The sequence below is a fragment of the Pelecanus crispus genome, chromosome 2 (assembly GCF_030463565.1).
Source record: "Pelecanus crispus isolate bPelCri1 chromosome 2, bPelCri1.pri, whole genome shotgun sequence".
NCBI lineage: Eukaryota > Metazoa > Chordata > Aves > Pelecaniformes > Pelecanidae > Pelecanus > Pelecanus crispus.
The window spans coordinates 107,876,363-107,898,824 of record NC_134644.1 but is presented as its reverse complement, the minus strand read 5'-3'; the positions used below and the strand labels follow the sequence as shown (position 1 = coordinate 107,898,824).

At 42.9% G+C, this 22,462-nt stretch overlaps 1 protein-coding gene across 1 annotated transcript in view; it reads left to right on the top strand.

Annotated features, from left to right (window-relative positions):
• Positions 1-22,199, top strand: part of CARMIL1 (capping protein regulator and myosin 1 linker 1) — a 198,592-nt gene extending 176,393 nt beyond the window's left edge. Inside the window, exons 32-37 of the mRNA XM_075704739.1 lie at positions 756-862; positions 3,652-4,084; positions 9,334-9,412; positions 12,170-12,403; positions 15,132-15,266; positions 21,261-22,199. Coding sequence (XP_075560854.1) covers positions 756-862; positions 3,652-4,084; positions 9,334-9,412; positions 12,170-12,403; positions 15,132-15,266; positions 21,261-21,397 — 1,125 coding nt within the window. The 3' untranslated portion in view covers positions 21,398-22,199. The remainder of the gene's footprint in view (positions 1-755; positions 863-3,651; positions 4,085-9,333; positions 9,413-12,169; positions 12,404-15,131; positions 15,267-21,260) is intronic.
• Positions 22,200-22,462: the final 263 nt, after the last annotated feature.

The window sequence follows — 22,462 nt, the reverse complement described above, 5'->3', positions numbered from 1 at the left end:
CCACATCAAAGCCATGTACAGGAGCTAGACCACATGAGAAATCCTCCCAGGAGACGGTGTGTTTCATCTTCAGGAGGCTGCAGAGTCACCAGCAAATCTTCACAGGACCTTTGTGGTTGGCAGGTATTACTAAGTCAGCCTGGTTTAGATGCCTCCAGTCACCCGCGTTCAAAATGTGGGCTTTGAAACTAAAGGAAGGGAGCACATTTTCCATTTTCAGACACTCAGCGAAAATTTGTGTTCGGTTCCTAAGGTGGAACACCTGACTCTGTATTTAGAGTCTCTGCTTTTGGAAGTGCTGGACTGAATGAACTATAATAGCCTGCTGGAGCTCTGTTTCTAAATCTCTAAATTCAACATCCAGAACATATGTTTTCTTCTGAACAGGGAAGCAACTAGCTGTTGAAAATACTTTCTTTTCAGGTCACCACCGGATCAGGGTTTAATTTTTCCTTAACTGCTTTTTTTTCTTTTCTAACTGAACTAGTGCTCTATTCTCACAAGCCCAAGGCATTTGATTCCTGGCCTCATGCATTGCAGTATCCAGTTTGTCACTGGTGTTTTGGGTTACTTTGCAGTTGATGTAATGGATCAACTGGCCTGACTAAAGGGGGAATTCCAGTGGCGATTCCATTGTCTGCACTGAGGTTTGGTTGGCACACGCAATTTTTATAATGTCTTAACTCTTAATTATTATCATTGAAACAAATATGCTTAGATTATTACATACCAGAGAGAGTTTTTTCTTTTGTCAGGTGTCTGCTGGAGTGCCTCCAGAAGGGGATCAGAATGGTCTCATGGGGAGAGTGGATGAAGGCGTGGATGAATTTTTCACTAAGAAAGTGACAAAAATGGATTCAAAGTAAGTTCAAATTTAATTTTCTTTAAAAAAGTAAATTAAAAAAAATAAAATCCATCCCAATAGCTGGGCAAGTAGTACTTCTAAGTTGTATTTGACTTCTGTTCCCAGTATCCATGGTTGCTGTTGTCAAAGTCAGAAAATACCTTAGTAATCAAGACATTGTGAATTCAATTACCCTGCCTTAAAAATGACTACTTTGAAATAAATTGCTTTAATATACCATGTGGGAGGATTATTGACTAGTGTGTATTTTTCTAATTCAGTTGATTTCATTTTACCCTTCAGTGGAGCGCATTAGAGCTGAAGCAAGGCTGTGTATTGGTTGAGGATCTCCTCTCCAGTGCTAGTAGTACACACGGGTGTCTCTGTCTAGTAAGGACTGCTGTTGGGCACAGTGTTTTCATAGATGACAGTAGATTTATGTTGTTTTAGGAATACATTAAAGCCGTGTTTGACCAATTTGTAGTATTCCAGATTTAGTCAATACATCCATCTGAAAGATGTCATCTTCAGCTTTTTATAAGGGTTATACAGCTTATACAATTGCTTTATAGCTGGTTGTATATTTACAGAACCATGCATCTAGATGTTCTTGCATTCATGCATGTTTGTGCATATACACATATCGCTAGGGCGATTTCCAGACAACTTGGAATGACCCTTTCTGTGCTGTATGTGACATCCATTAAGGAAAATGGTAGGAGGTGTTAACTGGTAGATAGCTGTGGCAGGAAAAGCAAATGTTTTTAAGTCACTATGAGTTATAAATATCTATAGTGACATGTGAAGCCATGTGTGATATACTATGTGTAGTGGTAAAATTATGATAGCTTTGAAAAATGGACTAGCCAGGTTACATTCAGGGTGCTCACAGACTACTGCATCCTCCTGTGCTTCCCTTGGGCGCCTGCCAGCCACTCCTTTCAGATGTCCCTGTGAACTTGCACTATCCCTGTGTGCCTGTCCCTGGCCATGCCCATTGCTAAGGATCTTTGTTCCATTTGCTGCACCGGTGGCTCTCTCTGCAGTTGGGGTGCTCTTATGCAGATGTGTTATGTGCCCAGCTTTCCCCTCAAGTGTGAATACCCTGCTTGTAAGGTGCCTGTAGAAAATCTTACTGGCATGTGGGTTGTTCTGGGGTTGGTGGTTTTTTTGAGGATGAACATCTGCACTATAAAGGTGACCTCTCTGTGTTCCTTACTGAGAGAAGGTGGCTGTGCCAACTAGTTCCTATTTTAAGCAGGGCTCTTAAGGGACAAGGTCCCCCAAAAGCTGTATGAATCATGTGCCTTGATCAGTTGTTCTCCTTTTACTAATGGGCAGATACAAACCAGAGGTAGCGCACTCTGGAAACAGAGCAGAGTGAAATTGTATGTTGTGGTGGGTTGACCCTGGCTGGGTGCCAAGTGCCCAGCAAAGCCGCTCTATCACTCCCCCTCCTCAGCTGTACAGGGGAGAGAAAATATAACAAAAGGCTCATGGGCCGAGATAAGGACAGGGAGAGATCACTCAGCAGTTGCCGTCATGGGCAAAACAGACTCGACTCAGGAAAATTAATCTAATTTATTACCAATCAAATCAGAGGAGGGTACTGAGAAATAAAAATAAATCTTAAAAAACCTTCCCCCCACCCCTCCCTTCTTCCCAGGCTCCACTTCACTCCCAATTTTTCTCTATGTCCTCCCTGCAAGCAGCTCAGGGGCATGGGGAATGGGGGTTGCAGTCAGTTCATCACACGTTGTCTCTGCTGCTCCTTCCTCCTCAGGGGAGGACTCCTCACACTCTTCCCCTGCTCCAGCGTGGGGTCCCTCCCATGGCAGACAGTCCTCCACAAACTTCTCCAACGTGGGTCCTTCCCATGTGCTGCAGTTCTGCACGAACTGCTCCAGCGTGGGTCCCTTCCACGGGGTGCAGCCCTTCAGGAGCAGACTGCTCCAGCGTGGGTCCCCCACGGGTCACAAGTCCTGCCAGCAAACCTGCTCCAGCCTGGGCTTCTCTCTCCACAGGTCCACAGCTCCTGCCAGGAGCCTGCTCCAGTGCAGGCTTCCCACGGGGTCACAGCCCTCCCCAGGCTGCAGGTGGATATCTGCTCCACCATGGACCTCCATGGGTGCAGGGGCACAGCTGCCTCACCATGGGCTGCACCAGGGGCTGCAGGGGAATCTCTGCTCCGGTGCCTGGAGCACCTCCTCCCCTCCTTTTTCACTGATCCTGGTGTCTGCAGAGTCGTTCCTCTCACATCTTCTCACTCCTCTCTCTGCTGCTGTTGTTGCACGGTTTTTTTCCCCTTCTTAAATATGTTATCATAGAGGCACTACTACTGTCACTGATTGGCTTTGGCTTGGCCTTGGCCAGTGGCAGGTCTGTCTTGGAGCTGGCTGGCATTGGCTCTGTTGGACATAGGGGAAGCTTCTAGAAGCTTCTCACAAAAGCCACCCATGTAGTCCCCCTGCTACCGAAACCTTGCCACACAAACCCAATACATATGTGCATAGACAGCTTGGGCAGAGCTGTCTGGTGTTGGAAACAGCTGGGTGCGCAGTGCAGATGAAATGGCTGCATTTCTTCATTATACCCTGCACAAGGCCAGCACAGGAATCCTCAAGACAGTATGATCAATATTAATTGTCCGGTTTTTAATTCAGAGACACCAGTTAATGACTGGTCCTAGGGCAATGTATGGATCATACAAAAGATTGGCTTTGCTCAGGACAAGTCATTTGGTACTATTTAAAAGAGATAGAGGAGAGGAGTGGAGAAGAGTTTAAAATGTCTATGTCTTTTATTAGGAGACCGTCAACTAAAAGTTCAGACAGCAGTGAGCCCAGTGAAGCAGGTGATGAGAAGAAGAAAAGGGACTCAAGGAAGAGTGGCTTCCTTAACTTAATCAAATCAAGAGGCTCCAAATCTGAACGTCCCCAGACTGTCTTGGTGGCAGAGGAGCCTTCCTCTCCCAAGGTTGCTGCAAAAAGTCCAGCTGTGGACACAGGCAAGAAGGAGATAAAGCCTGCAGAGCAGAACGGTGGTACAGAGCGATCCGAGGAATTAAAGACACCAGACTCACTGGAGGAGGCGCAGCCAGATGATGCAGCAAAAGCTGAGAGGGGTGACAGCAAAGGAAGCCCTCAAGGAGGCCGGAGGTATGGCGTGCAGGTGATGGGCAGTGGACTTCTCGCAGAAATGAAAGCCAAGCAGGAGAAGAGAGCAGCCTCTGCTCAGAAGGTGAAGGCAATTTGATTTCTCTTGAGTTGTTGAAAAAATGAGCAAGAGCAGGGTGTCTTCAGGGGAGGTGGGTTTGGTCTACAAGGGTTGGTGGCTGGGGCTTGACACATCAGTCCTGCTTTCCACCAGGGATTATGGTGTTCCTGCAAGAGGACTGCTCTCTGCTGTAGTGGTTGAACACGAATACCCTGGCCAAGGACTAGGCTGCACATGTAGAGCACGGTATGCACCCTTAAGCCTGCACTTTCTCTTCTCTTGTAGAGGAGGTGACACTAGCTCTTGCACTTGATGTCATGGCATCACAAGCACAGAAGAGGACACCTAATTGTTTGCATGTATTACAGAGTAATTTTGAGGCAACTAGTAAGCACAGCTTGGATGTCTCCACTCTATATGATGTATGGTTTGTTCACATGTAATGGAAGCGTGCTTTACAAAAAGTAATGCTAGGACAGACTTCTTACTCTGTGGCCCCCTGCACACCAGTACCTCAGGTGTTTTGCAGAGGTAGCTGTAGTGGTAGCTATCTGTACTCTTTTCTTTTGTAAGGTGATGTAGAAAGATGGAGAGATGTACTGTATTTTAAATTATATATGCCATGCAGAGAAGTAAATCCATCTTCCAGAAACCGTTCACAACTATTTAGCTTATACTTTTCTTGTTGTCCTTTTTTATTGTATGTCCTTTTGTACCGCACCTAATTTTTATGCCTTTGATTTCTGTATTTCAAACACTAACACTCAAAGAAAATGAGCATTTAAAAAAATGAATCTATTCCCAATTATCTGTCTGGATTCCCTTTGCTGTCTCTAATTTTCTTCTCTGTGAAGTGCTGATGCTGGGCAGGAACCCTGCTTCACTTCGCAAATGTGCCAAGTGGAATATCCTTATGTTGCTCCAAAGCATTTTGTGCCAACCTATTTTGCCTGATGCCCATTTCCCATTAAACTTTCCCATTATCATCCCCTGCTTCCTCCCAGCTGCAGTTGACGTGTTCTAAAATTACCAAAGGATCAGCCTTTTTTCACTCCTCTCTTCCTCTTCAATGTGCAGGGCACTCAGGTGATATCCATTCTCCACCATTATTCCCTGTAATTTGGAAGGTTTTATCTTAAGACAAAGCTCATCTGCAAGCTTTGCTGTGTTTTCCTTCCTTTAACACATTGCAGAATTGTCTTGCTGTGACCGAGCAAGGCACACAAAGTTCATTTTTACCTTTCTTCATAGTCTTACAGTGCTTGTCATGATGTCTGAACCATTCCTGCAGACACTTGAGTCTCGTAATAAGCAGATTCAAGTTAACACGGTAGTCAATGGCTCATTAAAGGGATCCTCGGCATAAAAACGTTTTTCTAAAGAAATGACCAATTCCCACCTTTCTCATTGGTGCTGAGTAGTGCCCATGAATAGTCTCACCAATCTGTAAAACACCAAGCTTTCCAGTAAAATGCCATATGATTTTAAATAAGAGTGTTATTCTCTGTCTGTAACTTAAAAAGTACCAAGCTACTCCAGATTATATAAATTTTTACAACTACATAAACTGTGTATGCTTCGTGCTCTTCAAGTTCTTAACACTTGTCATCTGAAGTTAGTCAGATCTGGAATGATGTGACTGAGGTAGAATATTAGCATGTGTAATTTTTTTTTTTTGAACTGGGGAGAGTAAAAGTCCTCTTCGACTGATGAGCTTTTGTAGCATTGATTGAAAACTTGAATTTCATCTATCAAAAAGAAAAGTTGTTGCCTTTTCCCAGCATTTTTTTTTTCCACCTTCACTTTTTTTACTGGATGAAAAGGTTACCCCTCTTCTTTCAGGTTTTATTTTCAAGAAAATAATGTTATTGATCTTATTTTTTGTTAGATTTTGTAAAAATTGATATTTATGGAATGCAACAGTAGGTCTTTTTTAAATTTATTTAAAGAGTGACAAGAAAACTGAATTGAAATAGGACACTCTACACAGCAGGGCACTGAGTTATCCATTCTTAATGTTGCACAGACCACACAAAATTGAACTGCTGTTAAAAAGAATTTTTCACATGCTTCATCCTAGATCGCAGTGTTGAATAATTTAGGTTTGCACTTTTATTCATGATATTCATGAAGGTGAAAATCATACAGTGTCCTGATGGTTGAGCTACAGAAGACAGCATCCCGCTGCTGGTACATTGGTTAGGATGGGTATGACATCAACTTTCCTAACATCTTCAAATTTATCAGAATTCCAGTATGATAGAAAATTGTATTTTCCTTTAAGGTACAGATGGCTGCTTATATTCTGAGCTATTTTACGTGAAAACAAAGCCAGACGGAATTTACTATTTCATTCATACCCTACCACAGTCTTGTTACAGATACAAGTGATGAGCAGGTGCACAGTAGATGGAAAGATGGTAAATGCTTTTTTGTTTTCTTTTGCTTAGAATACAACGTGCGAATTGGCATTAATGGTAGAGACGAGTATTTGCAGATTAGCATTGCCTCTAGGCATACACAAAAAGATCTTTTGGCTCCATCTAGTGTTTACAGACTGAATTTTTAAATACCTTGAGCAAGACCTACAAGCAGACGAAATCATCTGTAACCTGTTTATTCACTCGATGGCACCCAACCATGCAGTATTGCCCAAACTTGCATGAATTCCTATTAAAAGTAGAGCCTGGTCATTATTCATCTACATAATAAATTCACCTGCATTTATCTGACATGTTTGACAGCTTCTCAGAGTAAACCTTTGCAGCAAGTGTTCAGTGTTGTCTCGGGACCATAAGCAGTTTGTAATGTGTGGACAGTAGGTAGCCAAACATGCTAACATCCTAATTGCATTTTTAAGTACTACACTAATAGATGCCAGCACTGGCTTTTGTACTTGTCTCTACATGGTCATATTTCCCCAGTAGTCCCATAACTAGAGAGAGAGGAAGGAGTTATAGTGAAATTAGTTTTCATATTGTCATACAATTCTCTTAAGTCATTTATTGTAGCTAAGTGTTATGAATATATCTTCAATATTTACATAGGAAAATGAGTATTAAAGTTCATAAGAATTCACATTCCATGAAGAAATTGTTGGTAAATTCAGTTCTCAAAAGTTCTTTTTCCAAGGTGTGGAAGAAAAGTCCAGTAAGTGGAGAGTGGTATTCCCTTCAAAAATATGTAGCCAAGACAATCTTACAAAGACTTTAGGAGGTGGAGAGGTGAGAATTTAGCCAAAAAATCAATGACAGTCAAGAAATGGGAATAAAAACTGAGTTTTCACCCAGTGGTACAAAGCATAATGTTCCTGCTGGCTTTGCAGGGGACTTTGTTTTGTCTGTATGGGCACCGTAGCTTAGCATTCTGGCCGTACAAGTCACTGCATTTCTAGAGTGTTTCTGACCAGAAGACTTAATTGTTTGGCTTACACATGGTTTTTAACATACAGATGATTTTATACTTAACACCTGTAGAAATATAATCCCTTAGAGTGGCTAGTTATATCTGTATCGGGGTAGTTTTACAGTACAGGAAGTTTAATGATGATTCTGATAGCATCCTCCTTAATGCGGTGTGCCAATTTAAGTGCACACCTGTACTTAGTGGAGAGGTCAGGAGGTAGCATTACCCTGCCAGGTCTTATACAGGAATGGCAGGCACTCAGCACCTCCGTCCTTTTCTTTGTTGTATTGAAGAGAGGCTTTGTTTTAGGAGCTGTGAGATTACGTGAGCAGAATGGAGGTATTGGTAAATCTGTAAGGCCAACCACAGTGTTTTCTGCATCACTCCCCAAAATCTGCTTCTCTTAAAATGCCTGTGTTGAATTACCACCACAGGGGAAAGACACGTGGCCAGTGTGGATATTTAGAGATAATGTTTATATTTAAAATACTATTTTCACTCTAAATCTGTCAATTTTTCTGTAATTGGTATGCGCTCCTGCTACTTGTGACCATTCTCTTCCTTTCTACATTTCCTGTTGTCCAATTTTTATCTACGTGCTATACCTAGCAGTCTTTCAGATTGTAAGCTCCAAAGGGCAGTGATCATGTTTGACGTACGCTGCATGGCACATGGTGGAGGTTTCTGAACGTTATGGGACAGTCCAATCCCAGCACGAGTCAGGCAGAGTTGGCGTTAGAGTAGTAGTAGCAGTGTCCTGAACATGTCAACATGACTTATGCGTGGGTATATAACCAATGTGCAATGTCAATGTGCAGTGTGCAATGGTCATCAGCACAAATCATTTGCTTTAAGTCATTTGCCACACTGTCTTGAAATAGCAAATCAAGATCAAGATTGAAGCTGCCTGCAAAAGTCTATCCGCACTTTTTTAGTTTCAAAAAAATCTCACTTTTTTGCCTAGTCTTATCTTTATAAGGCTTTCTGTCATAGTATATCCTGCGCTTATTTCTATGCACTTTTTGTATCCTCCCGTTGATCCCTCTGCTTAAGCTTTGGTAGCAGGTAAGACAGTAAGAGGCGGCTGGTTCTTTTACAAGCACATCGGCTGCGTATCTAAGCTTGTGGTGAATACAAAGGTTTCAAGCTCACTTAGGCTAGAGCTATGATACGACAAAATTCTTTGCACCTTTTCTTTTGAGGCCAGGTTGTTAGGAAAGCTATTCGTGAGAATAGAAGACTTGGTAAAATATCAGCACGTAAACAAGAGGCCCCCTTTCTTTAGAGGTAATGAGCATCCAGCAGCCCTTGTGATGGGTAGCTTTAAACACCTTTCAAGAAGGTAAGGTCTATTTGTTTTTAAAGAAATGCTGAAAATATGTGGGCACTGCTGCTTCTGTACTTGTAAGTTTATCTAAAATAAAAAGTTATTCTTGTATGTGGAAGAACATACAATCCATTCAGCAGCCTTATATTCAAAATCTAGATCTTCAGAAGAAGACTTTTTATTTTAAACCTAAACAAGGAATTTTTAAATAGGGAGCTATCTTTGGAGAAAAGACCATTTCCACCTAGCACCTTCAGTTTCAACTCCTGTACATTAGCAGACCTGTCACTTAGGAGGCAGGGTGTCATTGCGGCTTTGCTAGACGTGTGGCAGTATTAGTTATCAAATCAGGGTCGTTTTCTTCCTACTTAGATCTCCAAGACCTGAAAGAGAAACAAGGAGAGAAAATCTACCATTTAGTACTATGACTGCTTTCTCTGCCTTATGGCTTCCAAATTAGAGCTTTTTTCCCTAACAGAACCACTGAGTTGTATTAATTGCAGATGTATTATTAATATGAGAGCTTTTCTGACTCTTTCAGAAACTTGGGAATGACACAACTCCCAGAGAGTCTTTTGACACGGCGATGAGCTCAGAACGACTGGATGGAAGTGGTACAGGTACATTTTGGTTTTCCTGGTGTAAACTCTTTCTAGAAGATGCAAAATGCCTAACCTCAAAATCTCACTTCCCTCTCCAGATTGTGTGCCTACAGTTGCTTAAGCAAAATATGAGCTTATGCTAAGTGGAAAGGATTAGAAACAAAGCTCACTTTTTGTACTGTGTTTGACAGCACTTTTCATGAAGTTAGCTCTAGAGCTGAGTTGACAGCTCAGCTTTTACCCTTGTGCTCCACGTGGCACAGGAGGGAAAGTACTTGGTGCACGTGCATGGGGTGCCTTCAAAAGGGTGCTCACTTGTAATGGGATCAGCAAAGCTGAAGTTGAACCCAGGAGCCAGCAAAAATACCTGCACAAAGAAGTGAAACTCCTGAATACACCTGATGACCTCCCTTTGCAACATTTATAGTAGTCAGTGCAGGTACCAGCTTGAGTAGTCCTGGCTTTCAGCTGTTAGAATAGACATCTCATAGGCAATGGCAGCTGGCTCTTCCCAGGGTTCACCCGGCTTGGCCAAAGCCAGGGCTGTCTGCAAAGCTGTGGAGGCCCCTGGGCACTGCACACATGCACAAAACGACTCTCCATCGTGTACAAAGTGCAGTCCAGCCTTGCAGTGCTTACAGCGCCGATTCCCTCTGCACCTAGTCCTGCTATGCCCTTGTCAAGCTGTAGTCCTGGGCCCTGACATGGCAGTGCCTACAATGCAGCCATCTCAGGACAAAATGAAATTCTGGTCTCTGTGCATACTTTCGGGACTAGGCAGTGAAGTGTTCAAAAGGGATTCAGTTCTGGTGGTTTGTGCATAGCAGATTCACTGGACTGAAAGGAGTGGGCTGAACTAGGAAATCCAGGTCTGATTTCTCAACAGCGGTGGTAGGTATCCTGCAATCACGGCACATAGGGTTGCCAAAACATACAGAAGCAAGGCTGAAAAAACAGGCTGAAATCAAAATGCAAATGTGGCCATCTTGGTTGAACACTTCAGAAATTGATTTTGAAGTTTTATACCTTTCTAAAACTAGTTTTAAAAGACAGTATAGTCAGAGCATGCTGAACTCTATAAACCAGTGCTTTTAAAGCCTGCTTAGCTTTTGAGGAGGACCTCGTATACTATAGGTGTCTCCTGATATCATCAAACTGAAGTCCGAGGAGCAAGAATAGTCTGTGCTTGGGGCATCAGAGTAGCTGGGGGTGTCTGACCCCAATTTTTCTCTGGTCCTTGTCTCTGTATATGACACTTTTCATGCCCCACCTCACTGCACTGTGCATGCCCCTTCCTTTTGGCCTCCAGCTGTCAGTTCTTTCTTTACCACTCTTGCTTGAGAGCTCCCTGAGGCCACTCTTCACTGTTGCAACTACAATTTGTTTTTGTTTTGGGTTAATTTTTTTTAACTTACTGGGGTTCTAATAATATTTGCAGGCCTGAGGTTAGGAAGGCAAGAAAGAGAGTTAATGGAAAATTGCTGGATGTTGCTACAGGAAAACTACAGATAGAGATGCAGAAGAATAGGGGGGTTTTTTATTCCTTGCTTCATGTCTGGATGTTGCCTGCTTTTTTGTATGCACATGTGCACAGGTGGAGGAGGTATCCTGCTGTTTCACTTGCAGCATGAAAGTCTATTGCGTGCATGCAGCCGCAAACTCTCCTTGTCATGCACTCACACAAATATATATGCGCCACACAACTCTCTCTAGTTTGCCAGAGTTTAACTCCAGCTGGGCTCAAAAACAGCTACATAAGCTCGAAAAACGTATTGGAGAGATTGGCTTGCAACAAACTGTATCAACACTCTCCTCCCTCCCACTGCCATTAAAAGGTCTGTGCTCAGCACTTTTGTAACAAGTAGGATTTCTGAATGGGAATAGCAGGTAGGTAGGTCAAGTCAGCATCTGTGAGCACATACTTGGCTTTGCCAAGTACCAAGACTACCAGTCTGCATTTCAGTCAGTCTGTAATTCTCTTCTGAGAATAAAGATGTGACAATTGTTGAAAGTCCCAAGCTAACATACGAGCGCCAAGATTATCATTATATCTGCTCCATACAAGCCTTCAACCTTCTGAAAGCTGCAGAGTAGGGAAGTAGGGCAGGCATATTGCTTGGAAGTCAGTGTAGCTTTATCTATAAATACCTTGGTCTTTGGGATAAATAATGTGTTGATAAACTTGCTAATGTGTGGAAACCATAACCCATATACAGTGTTATTAGATAAATCAAAATATTATATAAATAATACTTTGATCTTGGCTAAGTTTCAAAATCTCCTCTAGAGCTTGCTAAAAGCAACAAATAACAAGATGTAGCCTGCTGATCACACGTTTGGGATTTATTTTCTGGGCCAGGATTTCTCTGTTGATCTTGGACACGCAACCTTTTGTCTGTAGAGGCACAAAACAACCAAAGGCTGCCTTTTCCACTGATCCATCGCTGCTTTCTCAGCAGGTAGGCTGTACCATCTGCTCCCAGAAATATGAAGGAAGAATAAGGTCCAGCCAGCCATCACCCCAAATATATTAAATAGGGGAAGACGCCATCACCTCTGAGGGAATTGAATTATGAAGCTTAGCACGTATAAGAACTAGCAGTTTTAGATGCTTTTCTTGCACTAATTTTGAATGAAATGTTAGGGGTCCTCTTACTCACACAACAGTGCAGCAGTGATATGTGAGCTAATGATGGTATTTTCCACACAAGCATGTCTGTGCACAGAGCCTTCTGTGTTGTAGGAGACTTTATTTTATGTGTCTATTTATTTTAGTGCCTAAACTCCAGCAGACCCTTCCAGAGAGTCGGTTTGCTTCAAATAAAGGTGACTCCATCTCAGCATCAACAGAAAAAAATTCAAAAGCTGAACCAAAGGCAGAAGCTGGTGCAAAGGCAAGAAGTTCTTCTAATACACCAACCAGCCCAAAACCCCCATTGCAGTCAACAAAGCCCAGCCTGGCAGGACGACCCACGGTGCCACAGAAACCACGCTCTGCCTCTCGTACTGGTGAGGAGCTCTTCTGGGCATTCATTATCCCCAGCTGGGTACTTCTGAGTGGTGTTTGTGTGGGCTATGGAGGAGACACCCATGGCACATCCTGAACGGGAGTTAAATGTAGAGGGACAGGTTCTTCAGTCACTTGCTCTTTACTTGCATCCTCCTTTTCCACCTCCCTCTGCCCTAATTCAAATAAACTTACTAAAATGGTTAAATCTGTGATCCATAATAGTAAAGCCTGAGGGGAAGCAATAGCAGTAGTGGCAGAGCTGTTTTGAGTTAGCATGCTTTCACAGAAGAAGAGAGCATAGAAAGCTACATCAGCATCAAAGCCCTGCTGTAGTAGCACCGACAAAAATAACTATTTTCTCTTAACACCTAGCTCTAAATACTAAAGTCCTTAGGTTTTTTCTGGCAGGCTACTCTTAGCCCCTCGAGCAAATGCCTGTTACTCTTAATAACTTAAACAAACCGGTTGTCTCTCACTCTCTTTTTCCTTGTTTTGCCCTTGTTTCTTTCCTTATTGCTTTTGACTGGGAATAATTGTAACTGTTATAAAAATAACCCTGCAAGACTGCCAGTTGAATGACTATTAACTTCTGCTCTGTCCTAACCTCCTGCCCAGATATTATCTCAAGGTTTCCAGTAGTGGGAAATATTTCACCAGATCTCACATACATTTGTCTGTCTGCTATTTAATAGGCCAGTGTCACAACCCCCTCTTCCCAAAGTACAGCCACTGCAGTTGAGGGGAATTAAATGCTAGTTACTGACTCCTCCAGTAGCTGTGGTAAATACAGGTTATTAATTGCTAATGATGGAAAAATCTGACCATAGCCATCTGTAAGAGCTCGCAGACTTCTAGGCTTTTCCCATACTCACTGTTGACCTTAGATGTCATTTCTGGTGAGGATGAGGGGGCAGAGGGATATTATAGCCTCTCCCGTGCCCTTGATGTGTACCTGAGCATTACTTTGTCTCTGCACTCCAGTGGGTAGAATGTTTTTCAAATACAGAATCACCTTCAGTTTTTAGACGGCTTTAGTTTTATTTTATTGGCCATTTTACAAATGGTCATAAAAGTGAGAGGTGCCAGGTAAGTTGCTCATGAAGAGGAATACAATAGGAAAGCATGGCTTATTTGGTGATGCTTTATCTGTAAAATAGGCAGTGTGTTATCTCAAAATCCTAGGTATCAGAAAGATCTGAGCTATCTGTTTCTGCCAGCTCCTATTTCCTGCAGAGAGAGCATACTGTGGGTTTAACACAGAGTAATTAATATTTACTCATAATAGGCCAGCTCCTTGGGTGGCAGCAAAAGCAGCACCATCCCTGTTGCAGTCTAACTTCTATCCTAGTACTTGTAGCAACCTGCTGGCTAAGCATGCCCAAGCGATGTGGTGAAGCAGCCAAGCAATAATCCCATTTACGCTCTTGCTCCTGCCATTCTTTCCAGCAGTGTGGCCAAACTAATGGTAGCAAATTTTTGCTAAGCAATCTGAGGGCAAAGGAGCGCAGCTCAGATGTCCACAAATTATCAAAGACTGAAAGTGGTTCTTCAATAAAGCACATAACATCGTTAGTTCAGAAATATATAGCTGTGTTTGCCAAGCGCTGTGCTCATCCATATGTTGATACCAAGTCTCCCAAAGCAACTGGCCTCACAGGCACCTCGAAAGCATGGAGAAGGTCCAAGAATTGGTGTATCTGTTCAGATCAAGTTTCATTTGGAAAGTCTTTGCTTTCCTTTGCTGAAAGTAAAAAGATTGACTCCTTTGCAGTAACTTCTCAACGGTGAAATAAATTCCTATTAATTTCCAGTATGCAACTGAATTGTACAAATACGCAATACAGGTAATACTCTGGGTTCCTCTTTCTTTCTATCAATACTAATGTGTCTTCCTAGTTCCTCTGTGCATACATATGCCACTGTTTACTCCTTGGGAAGCAAACATACAAGCAGTTTAAGTAATCCATTGTAGCTGTACTTCCCTGCTGTCCAAACAAAGGCTGTCTAGTGTAAGACTGAAAAGGTCTTCCTCTAAGGACTGTAAAAATGGTAGTCAACTTGCCATATATAATGCATATCCAGCCTATTAGAGAAGCAAGATATCCAGATGGTTTAAATCATGGATTTGAATTTAAATTCCAGATTTCCTCACAGTCTAGAGGACAAAGTATTTTTTCTATTTAGAAAATCTTTGCAGATGCTATCATGTTATGTACTGGCAATTTATTCCTGGAAGTACAGAGTTCTGTAGGCTATTTATGAAATTTGTTGCACTGGTTCACTTTTATGCCTTATAACTGTGAAACAGGACATCTAAATTGATCAGTTCATTATGTTTCAGGACAATAAAAATATAAATAGAACAGATATTTCCAAAAAGCCATCCAAAATAATTTTCAGCTGTTCTTTACAAATTGCATACTTATGTCTTGCAGGAAATTCAGTTGGTCCCATTGGATTTCTATTTGTGCTACAATAGCAGTACACGTTAAAAATGCTGAAATTGAGATCTTGGCTTTGGCTATTAAAATTCTTTCACCTGGACTGAGGGCCATCATGTGTTCCCTTGACGTAATGTAAATTCCTGAATCCTTCTTTTTCTGACACAGATTCTAGCTGTTTCTTGTTTGTGTATTGTGTTGAGGCTTGGCCCATCATAACAGCACTATTTCTGTGACCTACAGTGCAAATATAATTTCTCACCCTTTTATTCATGGTACTCCACAGAGGATGCTCCAGAGTCTCCCTCTGGCCCCAGTTCCCCAAAAGTTGTCCTGCTTCCACCCGTGCTGAAGAAAGTTCCTTCTGATAAAGAAAAGGATGGTCAGAGCAGCCCCACAGTCAGATCATTTTCTCAAGAAGGTAGGAGTGTTGGTATAACTGTTGTTCCAGCGTACTTGTCTTCTGCTAGAATTCGATGCGTCATTGTCGCCTGATTCGTTTTCACTTACAAGGGAGGAGGGTATTCATTTGGAGGAAAACAGAGCAGGGAAAGTATATCTGGTCACCGATTCCCCATTTCCTCCACCCATGGGTTGGTGCTCTATATTTTCTTCCTTTGATCAAACCAAGTGAAAGATGAATCCCTTGGTATTAATAATGTAGCTGAACAACTAAGGGACTCCTGTGTTGTGTATGTTATGGTTTAGGTTGGTCTGAATCGAGATGCTGATTGATATTGGTCGCACACAGTAATGTGAAATGCAGCTCTATGATTCAGCACGTTTCCAGGGAAGCAGCCATGACCTTGCTCCTTGCAGCCAGCCTGTTGCTCTGTTTGTACTCCTCCTTTCTCTGGAGTCGCTGCATGTGACTGAGCTCACCTCCTCCTCGGGCAATGTGTCTCTGTGTGCCAGCGCAGGACTTGGTGCCTTTATACAAAACAGTAGGCTGCTGTCGTGTCTTTGCTGCTTTTCTGGTGTGCGCTGGATGTCTGCTTTTGCTGATGTGTTTGCTTGGCCATAATTGGCTCTTAGAAGAGCTAAGGCTTCCTCTGATAGCATAGGATATGTGGAGAAGTAGTCACAGAAATATTGCTCAATGTGGTGTTAGCTGGCACAAATGGCGAGGTTTGACATCTGGGGGCAAGACCTCTTCCTTCCTGGGACTCTACTCAAGAAAGACAGTGAGCCCCATTTCTGTCCCGAAGTGATTCCCATCACTTAAGCTGTGAGACAAAGGGGTGTCGTTTCACACTCTGTCAGCAGTTTTTCAGAGTGTAGGATGGGGGCAGATGAGTCAAGGCAGATACGTAACACTGGGTGGTGAAGACTGAGTAGTTGTGCTGCCCACAGAGACCACTGTTACCCTCTAGATGAGAGGAAGGGCAAAGCCATCCCTGAAGCAGGATGTTCCAGAGATGTATTTTGAGAAGCTTCTCCCTTTCTCTCCTAAAACTACCATTTCCTTTATGAAACAGCTTATCTCACAGTCTGGGTTTTGCTCTGCTTGGAAAATAGTTGCTGTGGTGGCTACCATTTGGTGACCACATGTCAGCACATGTGGGGTATCTGTCTACAGATGCGGCTCTCACTTCAGCCACCTGTATGATGCTGTTGGGCTGCTCTTGTGGCATGAAATAGCCCAGCAGAACCACACAGTCTCGCTGAGTTATGTAGAGCTAGTTGGACGTGGCACACCCAAGGACCTCTCCTGTGCCTGGAAAGGGCTGAGGGTTCAGACAGTCCATGTTGCCAAAAGCTGCAGCAGTTTGTGGCTCAGGGTCCGGAAAAGACAGCGGGGTGTCTGAAGTGCCTCCTGGTGGCTGTGGCATGATGAGGGCTGCAAGGCAGAACAGAGCCTGGGTTTTTGCCTGCTTTTGGTCCCATCAGAGCCTGTGTTGAGACAGGTGAACTGGGCTACAGCTTAGGGGTCAGACTCGCTGCACTGGTGCCATCATGCTGAGAATGGTTGCAATCCAAGGCAACAGTCTCCCAGCTGCTGTCTGATAACTGCATAGGCTAGAGTCCTTGTTTTCTCACCAGCTTTTCACCAGACTGCGAGAGAGAACTTGTTACTACATTACTAGAGAAACACAATGTAATGGGACTTGTTGCAAGTATATTTTAACTTGAGGTTAACCTCACCGTTTCTGTACTATATGCTTTCTCCATCTCTCTGTCATGAGAGGGGACATACTGGAGAAGCCAGGAATATGGGATCGTAACTGCAGTCCTTTTGTGTACAGCAATCTCTAACACAGCAGAGATTTGACAAGGTTTTGCAGTTTGTCGTCACATGAGAAGAGGGACATGAGCTTTATTTTTAAAATGTGTTTGCAAATTGTTACACAAAAGGGGTCTTACACTGTGTTTTCCTCACTCCTTGCTCCCTTAGACCTCCATAGATGACTTGGCCAAACACAGAGTTTCCTAGTTGCTGCTAGATTGCACTGTACAAATTTCATCAATAATAGTTTAGAATGGCTAAAATTGGGTTTCCAGATCCTTATGGAGCTGCTATGCTTTGCAAAAAATTGTTCGGGAAAAAATTGTTCTGTTTCTTTTATTCTTTTTCAGGTTTTTCTTTTTCTTTATTGCTGTTCTACTTCCTCATTCAGTCATTCCTCTGTCCTTGCTTTCTGCCACCTTTCAGACTAGTATGCTCAATTTATTTCTGCAACTGGTAAATCACTGCAAATCTGCCTAAGTTAGTAAACAAAATTATATCTCCTGCGAAAGAAAGCTGCAAATTAGATGATACTTGATTATAAAATTGCTTTATGTTAATGAGTTTACCTGTACTTTGTGGGACAATCTCAGAATATACCTCCTTACACAGCGTACCTGTAAGATTGGGCTGCAGTTACCAACATACACAAATATCTGGACTAAATTTAAGCAAGCTTCTGGCATATTGATTACTACTCTTTGAACAATTGATTAAATGGGATGGATAAGTGAAACTATCTATATTACTTTCTATATGTGGGCCTACAGAACAGCTTAGGGGTATAAATGAATTGTTTTCCCTGCTAGAGCAAACAGGAGATTGTCAAAAAAGAGATACAGCTCATGACTGTGCCAAGCCATCTGGCAGCATGAAAACCACTTCGGGGCAGTATTCTACCAGTGCAGAAGAGGAATCTAATGTGCTTGGGCAGAGGAAGGCACAGCCCACTTCTGGTTAGAAGTTTTCATTTTTCATCCAGACGGTGCTTGATAACTGGCACTAACAATCGTTAAGAAAGGGTAATAGCAAAGAAGCCACAAATGGGTGTGGATTTGTCATTGGATTATGTGAAAGGTAAAAATCTCATGGGATGCTAATCATCTTTCTGTCCCTGTGGGACATGGCATGAAAAAATTTCCAGATCAGAAATGTGTGTGCATTTTTCCTTTGTGGCAACACCAGCAACCAGTACCATATAGCACCTGCAGCCCTCTGCAGAAGAGGGTTCACTACAAACCGTGATTGCTCACGGCAGTGGTGCTGGCACACTGCAGTGTAAGTACACTACAGGTAGACTGTCCACTGCTTTGTGTGCTCATGTACCTTTCCTTCTTAAGATGCGTGCACTGAAGTATTTCAAAATACATTTCAGCCTGAATATTGTTAGTGCCAGTTTCAGTACATCACTCACAAAACCATTTGAGAACTGGCTAAATCAGGTTATTTTGACATAATCAGATTGTTTTGATTTTCAGCTGCATAAACAAACAAAAAAACACCAAAAGAACCCAAACCCAGCACTGTGCTGCACGCTTAAGCCGCACTTCCTAAAGAGCAGCTTTGACTTAGAGTGAAGTCATTCAGTAGGCTATAAAAATGTTTGGTTGATCTATGTGTTTTTAAAATATAAAAGTTCCTGTTCTCAAATGGTACATGTTTACATGCTTCTCTTTACCTCTTAACTGGTTTGTTTAAACAATGATTCAAAATTACCTTTTTTCCTGAAGAATTTTAATGAGATACCTGAACATCTTATGCAATTACATTTACCCAAAGTTTTTCTGTTTATAAGACATCATGTATCCCTTTTCTAACATCCTCAGCCCCAAATGTATAAACTGATTTCCTTTTCATATTGTAGAGTCAAACTTAGCCCACCCAAACTTGGAATCTCTCCTTCCCGTCATAATCAAATTATTATATTTTAGTTCTTTCTAAGATACCTCTCTGATAAAGTAAGTTTCAAAAGCTGAGACGCTGCCTCAGATCTACACAGGTTACCTGTGTATGGGTTCATTGGGGCAAGGGTAAGCTCTTGTGGCAGAAGCCTGCTTGCAGTATGTGGATTTAAATGCCTGATACATTTTTCAGGCATTTTTGGGACAAACTACCTGTCTTGATTTATCAGGCCATAAACTAAAATGGCTGTTGCAGGATGTGTTCTGGGTTTTGTGTGAAGAGTGAATGGAGGCCAGGCAAAGGCCATGTAATGACTAGGAGGTACAATTATCAAGAATGACTCAAAAATTTCCAGGCACCTATTTCTTTGACAAGCAGTGGTATTTGGGAAGGTGGAAATGCTTAAATCTTTTTTTACAGAATTTAGGTATCTTAATCCTCTCCAATTCCATTAAATAGCTGTAAAAACCATTCTCAAAATCCTTTACTCTTCTTTCCCAACTTGCAAAGCCAGGATAAGAACACAGCAAGCATGTAGCTCCTGTCTGTTATTTCCTCCCATATTTTGGCTAGCACAAATAAGGAAACAGGTATTTTGGACTCGGGAGAACTATTTGGGTAGCAAATGCGCCATGTGTGCAGAGGTGGGTCTCTGCAAGACAGAGGCTGGATGTGTCCGGTTTATTTTCGTCACGGCAGAGATCAGGACTGGGCAATGCCTGTGCCAAACGAAATCGGGCCAGAGCTTTCCGTCCCCCGTTTCACAGCCTGTTGGCACGCACCAGTGCTGCCCGGGGAGTCGTGCTGGCACCCCAGGGATACAGGGAGCATCCCTGCAGAGGCTGCCCCAGCAGCTCGGCAGCATCGGCTCCCTCGGGATTCCCCTCTGCATTTTCCACCTTCCTTGGCAGACCCTAACGCGGCCTGGCGCAATTGGAAAGGGCCGCGGAGAAGCGCCAGCGCCAGCCTCTGCTGCTTGTCTGCCCCTGCTGTGGCTGGAGCTGCACGCTGGCGACGGGGCGCGCTGTCCCTCGCCACGGCGAAGCTCGAGGTGAGCGCTGCGCGGGGAAGGAGAGGTGGTGCTTCACGGCCCCCGCCGCTGCTGGGGCCTCGTTCAGAGTGGCGTGCGCCAGTGTGAGCAGGCACAAGGGTCAGCGCGAACCGAAGTCGGATGTCCTCAGCTGAAACGGCGGAGCAAAGAAGGTCTCGTAACTGCAGCATTTAGTTTTGTGGGGGTGGGATGAGATGACTTGCAACAAAGTCACGTTTAAGGGCCACTGACTGTGCGTTTAAAGGTTCATTTTGGTTGGAAGTATGAGATTTCTAAAACTATCAATCCTTGCGTAACGTCACCCCCGTTGATGTGTGTAATAACTCGCTTGTTACCATAGCAATCGTAGACCACTGATTAGATCAGGAATCTTAACAAGATTTTACGACCTTCTTTCCAATTTATTTCAAAGCTTATAGGTTTGGGGAAAACCCCGGCCTTACCGAGATTTTAGAGTGCTGGGTAAACAAAATGGGTACTGTTTGCATTTCGATCATGGGAAATGGGTATGTCCTCCTGCTTTCTCTGCTGCCCAGCACAGCGAGGTGCAGGGCCCGTGGTCTCAGCTGGAGGAGATGCAGGTTGGGCTCAGAGCCACAGGTGTCCCCCCCACGATCAGGGAACAGGGAGGGCGTTGGGACCTGGCAGTGCTGGTAGGGCAGGGAGCAGTAGTCCAGGTAATTCGGATGCCAAAGCAAACGTCTGTCCTGATTCAGGCTGCTGAGTCAAAAGGGCGAATATAGGGGCGTACTGCTAGGGAGACACGCGCCGCTGGTCTGAGGGGTGCCCAGTGAGGATATCCACCTGAGCAGCCAGGAGTGCATGGTCTGAGATCCAGCCCAGCTGGAGAAAAGAATGCTGCTCTGGTTTTGAAGTGGTGTGGTGAGAAGAAAGCCTCCAGGCTGTTTCTAGCTGTAATGTTTATCCTCCTGTCACAGTGAAGTACTGAGTTTCGTATTTCGCGTTTGCCTGCTTGCCAACCAACGGTGGAATAAAGTTTGTTCAGACTCTCCCTCTTCTCTCTCACCTTTCTCTGGGTTGAAGAATTAATGGACCTATGCTACTCCCACTAGTGCAAATGAGTTCAGTGGGAGCAGGAGCAGGTCCTGTGTGCATGAATGTCTATTATTATTATTATTAATTATTATTATTTTTTAATTGTTATTATTGTTATTATTATTTTTCTTCCTCTCTCTTCTACAATCATTACTAAGACCTATTTCTGTTCTATACAGCTGCGAAAAGAAGCCCTGGGCAGCAGTCTCATGAGTTCCAGGAACTGAAGCAGAAGTCCTTAAGTAAAGATGGCCATCAGGGAAGCAAGTCCAGTGACTCTGGCGAAGAAGCAGATAAAGATTTTATTTTTGTTTAGCAATCAGTGCAAGTGCTTTGTAGCGCAAGAGCTTTTTATAACAATCAGGGTACAGCAATCGACAGCCCTTCTAGCCAGCTGCTCTTTCACCAGAGGTACTTTCCATGCAGGAAACCTGATCTTCCAATCGTGATTTACAGTACACTCACTCGGCATTGATTCAGTCCTTGATTTCTGTTCTGTACAATGCAGACATTCCTTTCCATGCCTTTGCTAAAGCCAGCGATTCTTTCATGTATTCTACTTGAATTTCTCTGAAGCAGCTATGAAGAGTGCCCTGCATTAGGGCATTTAGAAAGCAAAGCAAGTTAACTGGACGCCGTCTTGTACTAATACACTGTACAGCAGGTAATGTGTTGTACTGCTGAATGTAAATGTGTCAAATCTGCACGTGACTTACCTATAAATATATTCTTGCGGTATGCAATTGCACATTGTAATTATATTAAAAGAGCACACTAATAAAATCATTTGTATAGATTATATATATTAAATGCTTGGGTATGGTTTTTACATTCTGCCATAGGGAGTGTCTTTCTTCCTGTTCTCATACTGTACATAAAGCTCCAACGCTTACGTTTGTGTACAGTCAAAAAGCACAACAGAGAAGGATTTGGATGACGAATAATCATAGTATGCTTCCACGTTCATATATTAATGTATATAGTTGATTGGAATGAGGGCAATTGAAATTTTATTAATATTGGTTCCTTCCTCAGTTCTGTCTGCATATTAGCTTCCTTTCAATGTGTAATTCTATGAGAAAAATAGTTCGACATCTGTAAAAACATTTCAGCTTTTGAGGGAGGGGGTGCAAATTTCATGGCTACTCACATTACAGGTTGAAGGGATTTTATCATATGTATATTTGTAACAATAAAAAACGATTTTACAACTGAAATACTAGTCTGTTTTTACGGCACTATTTGTGGTCTGACGGTCTCTGCTCTTTGAATAATGGCATTGTGTCAGGTAGACAAAGTGTGCAGTTAAGACAAAATCCACATAATCTTTTTCTGCTTCTAGTAAAATGTCTGTTCCTGCTGAAAGGGACACATACACATC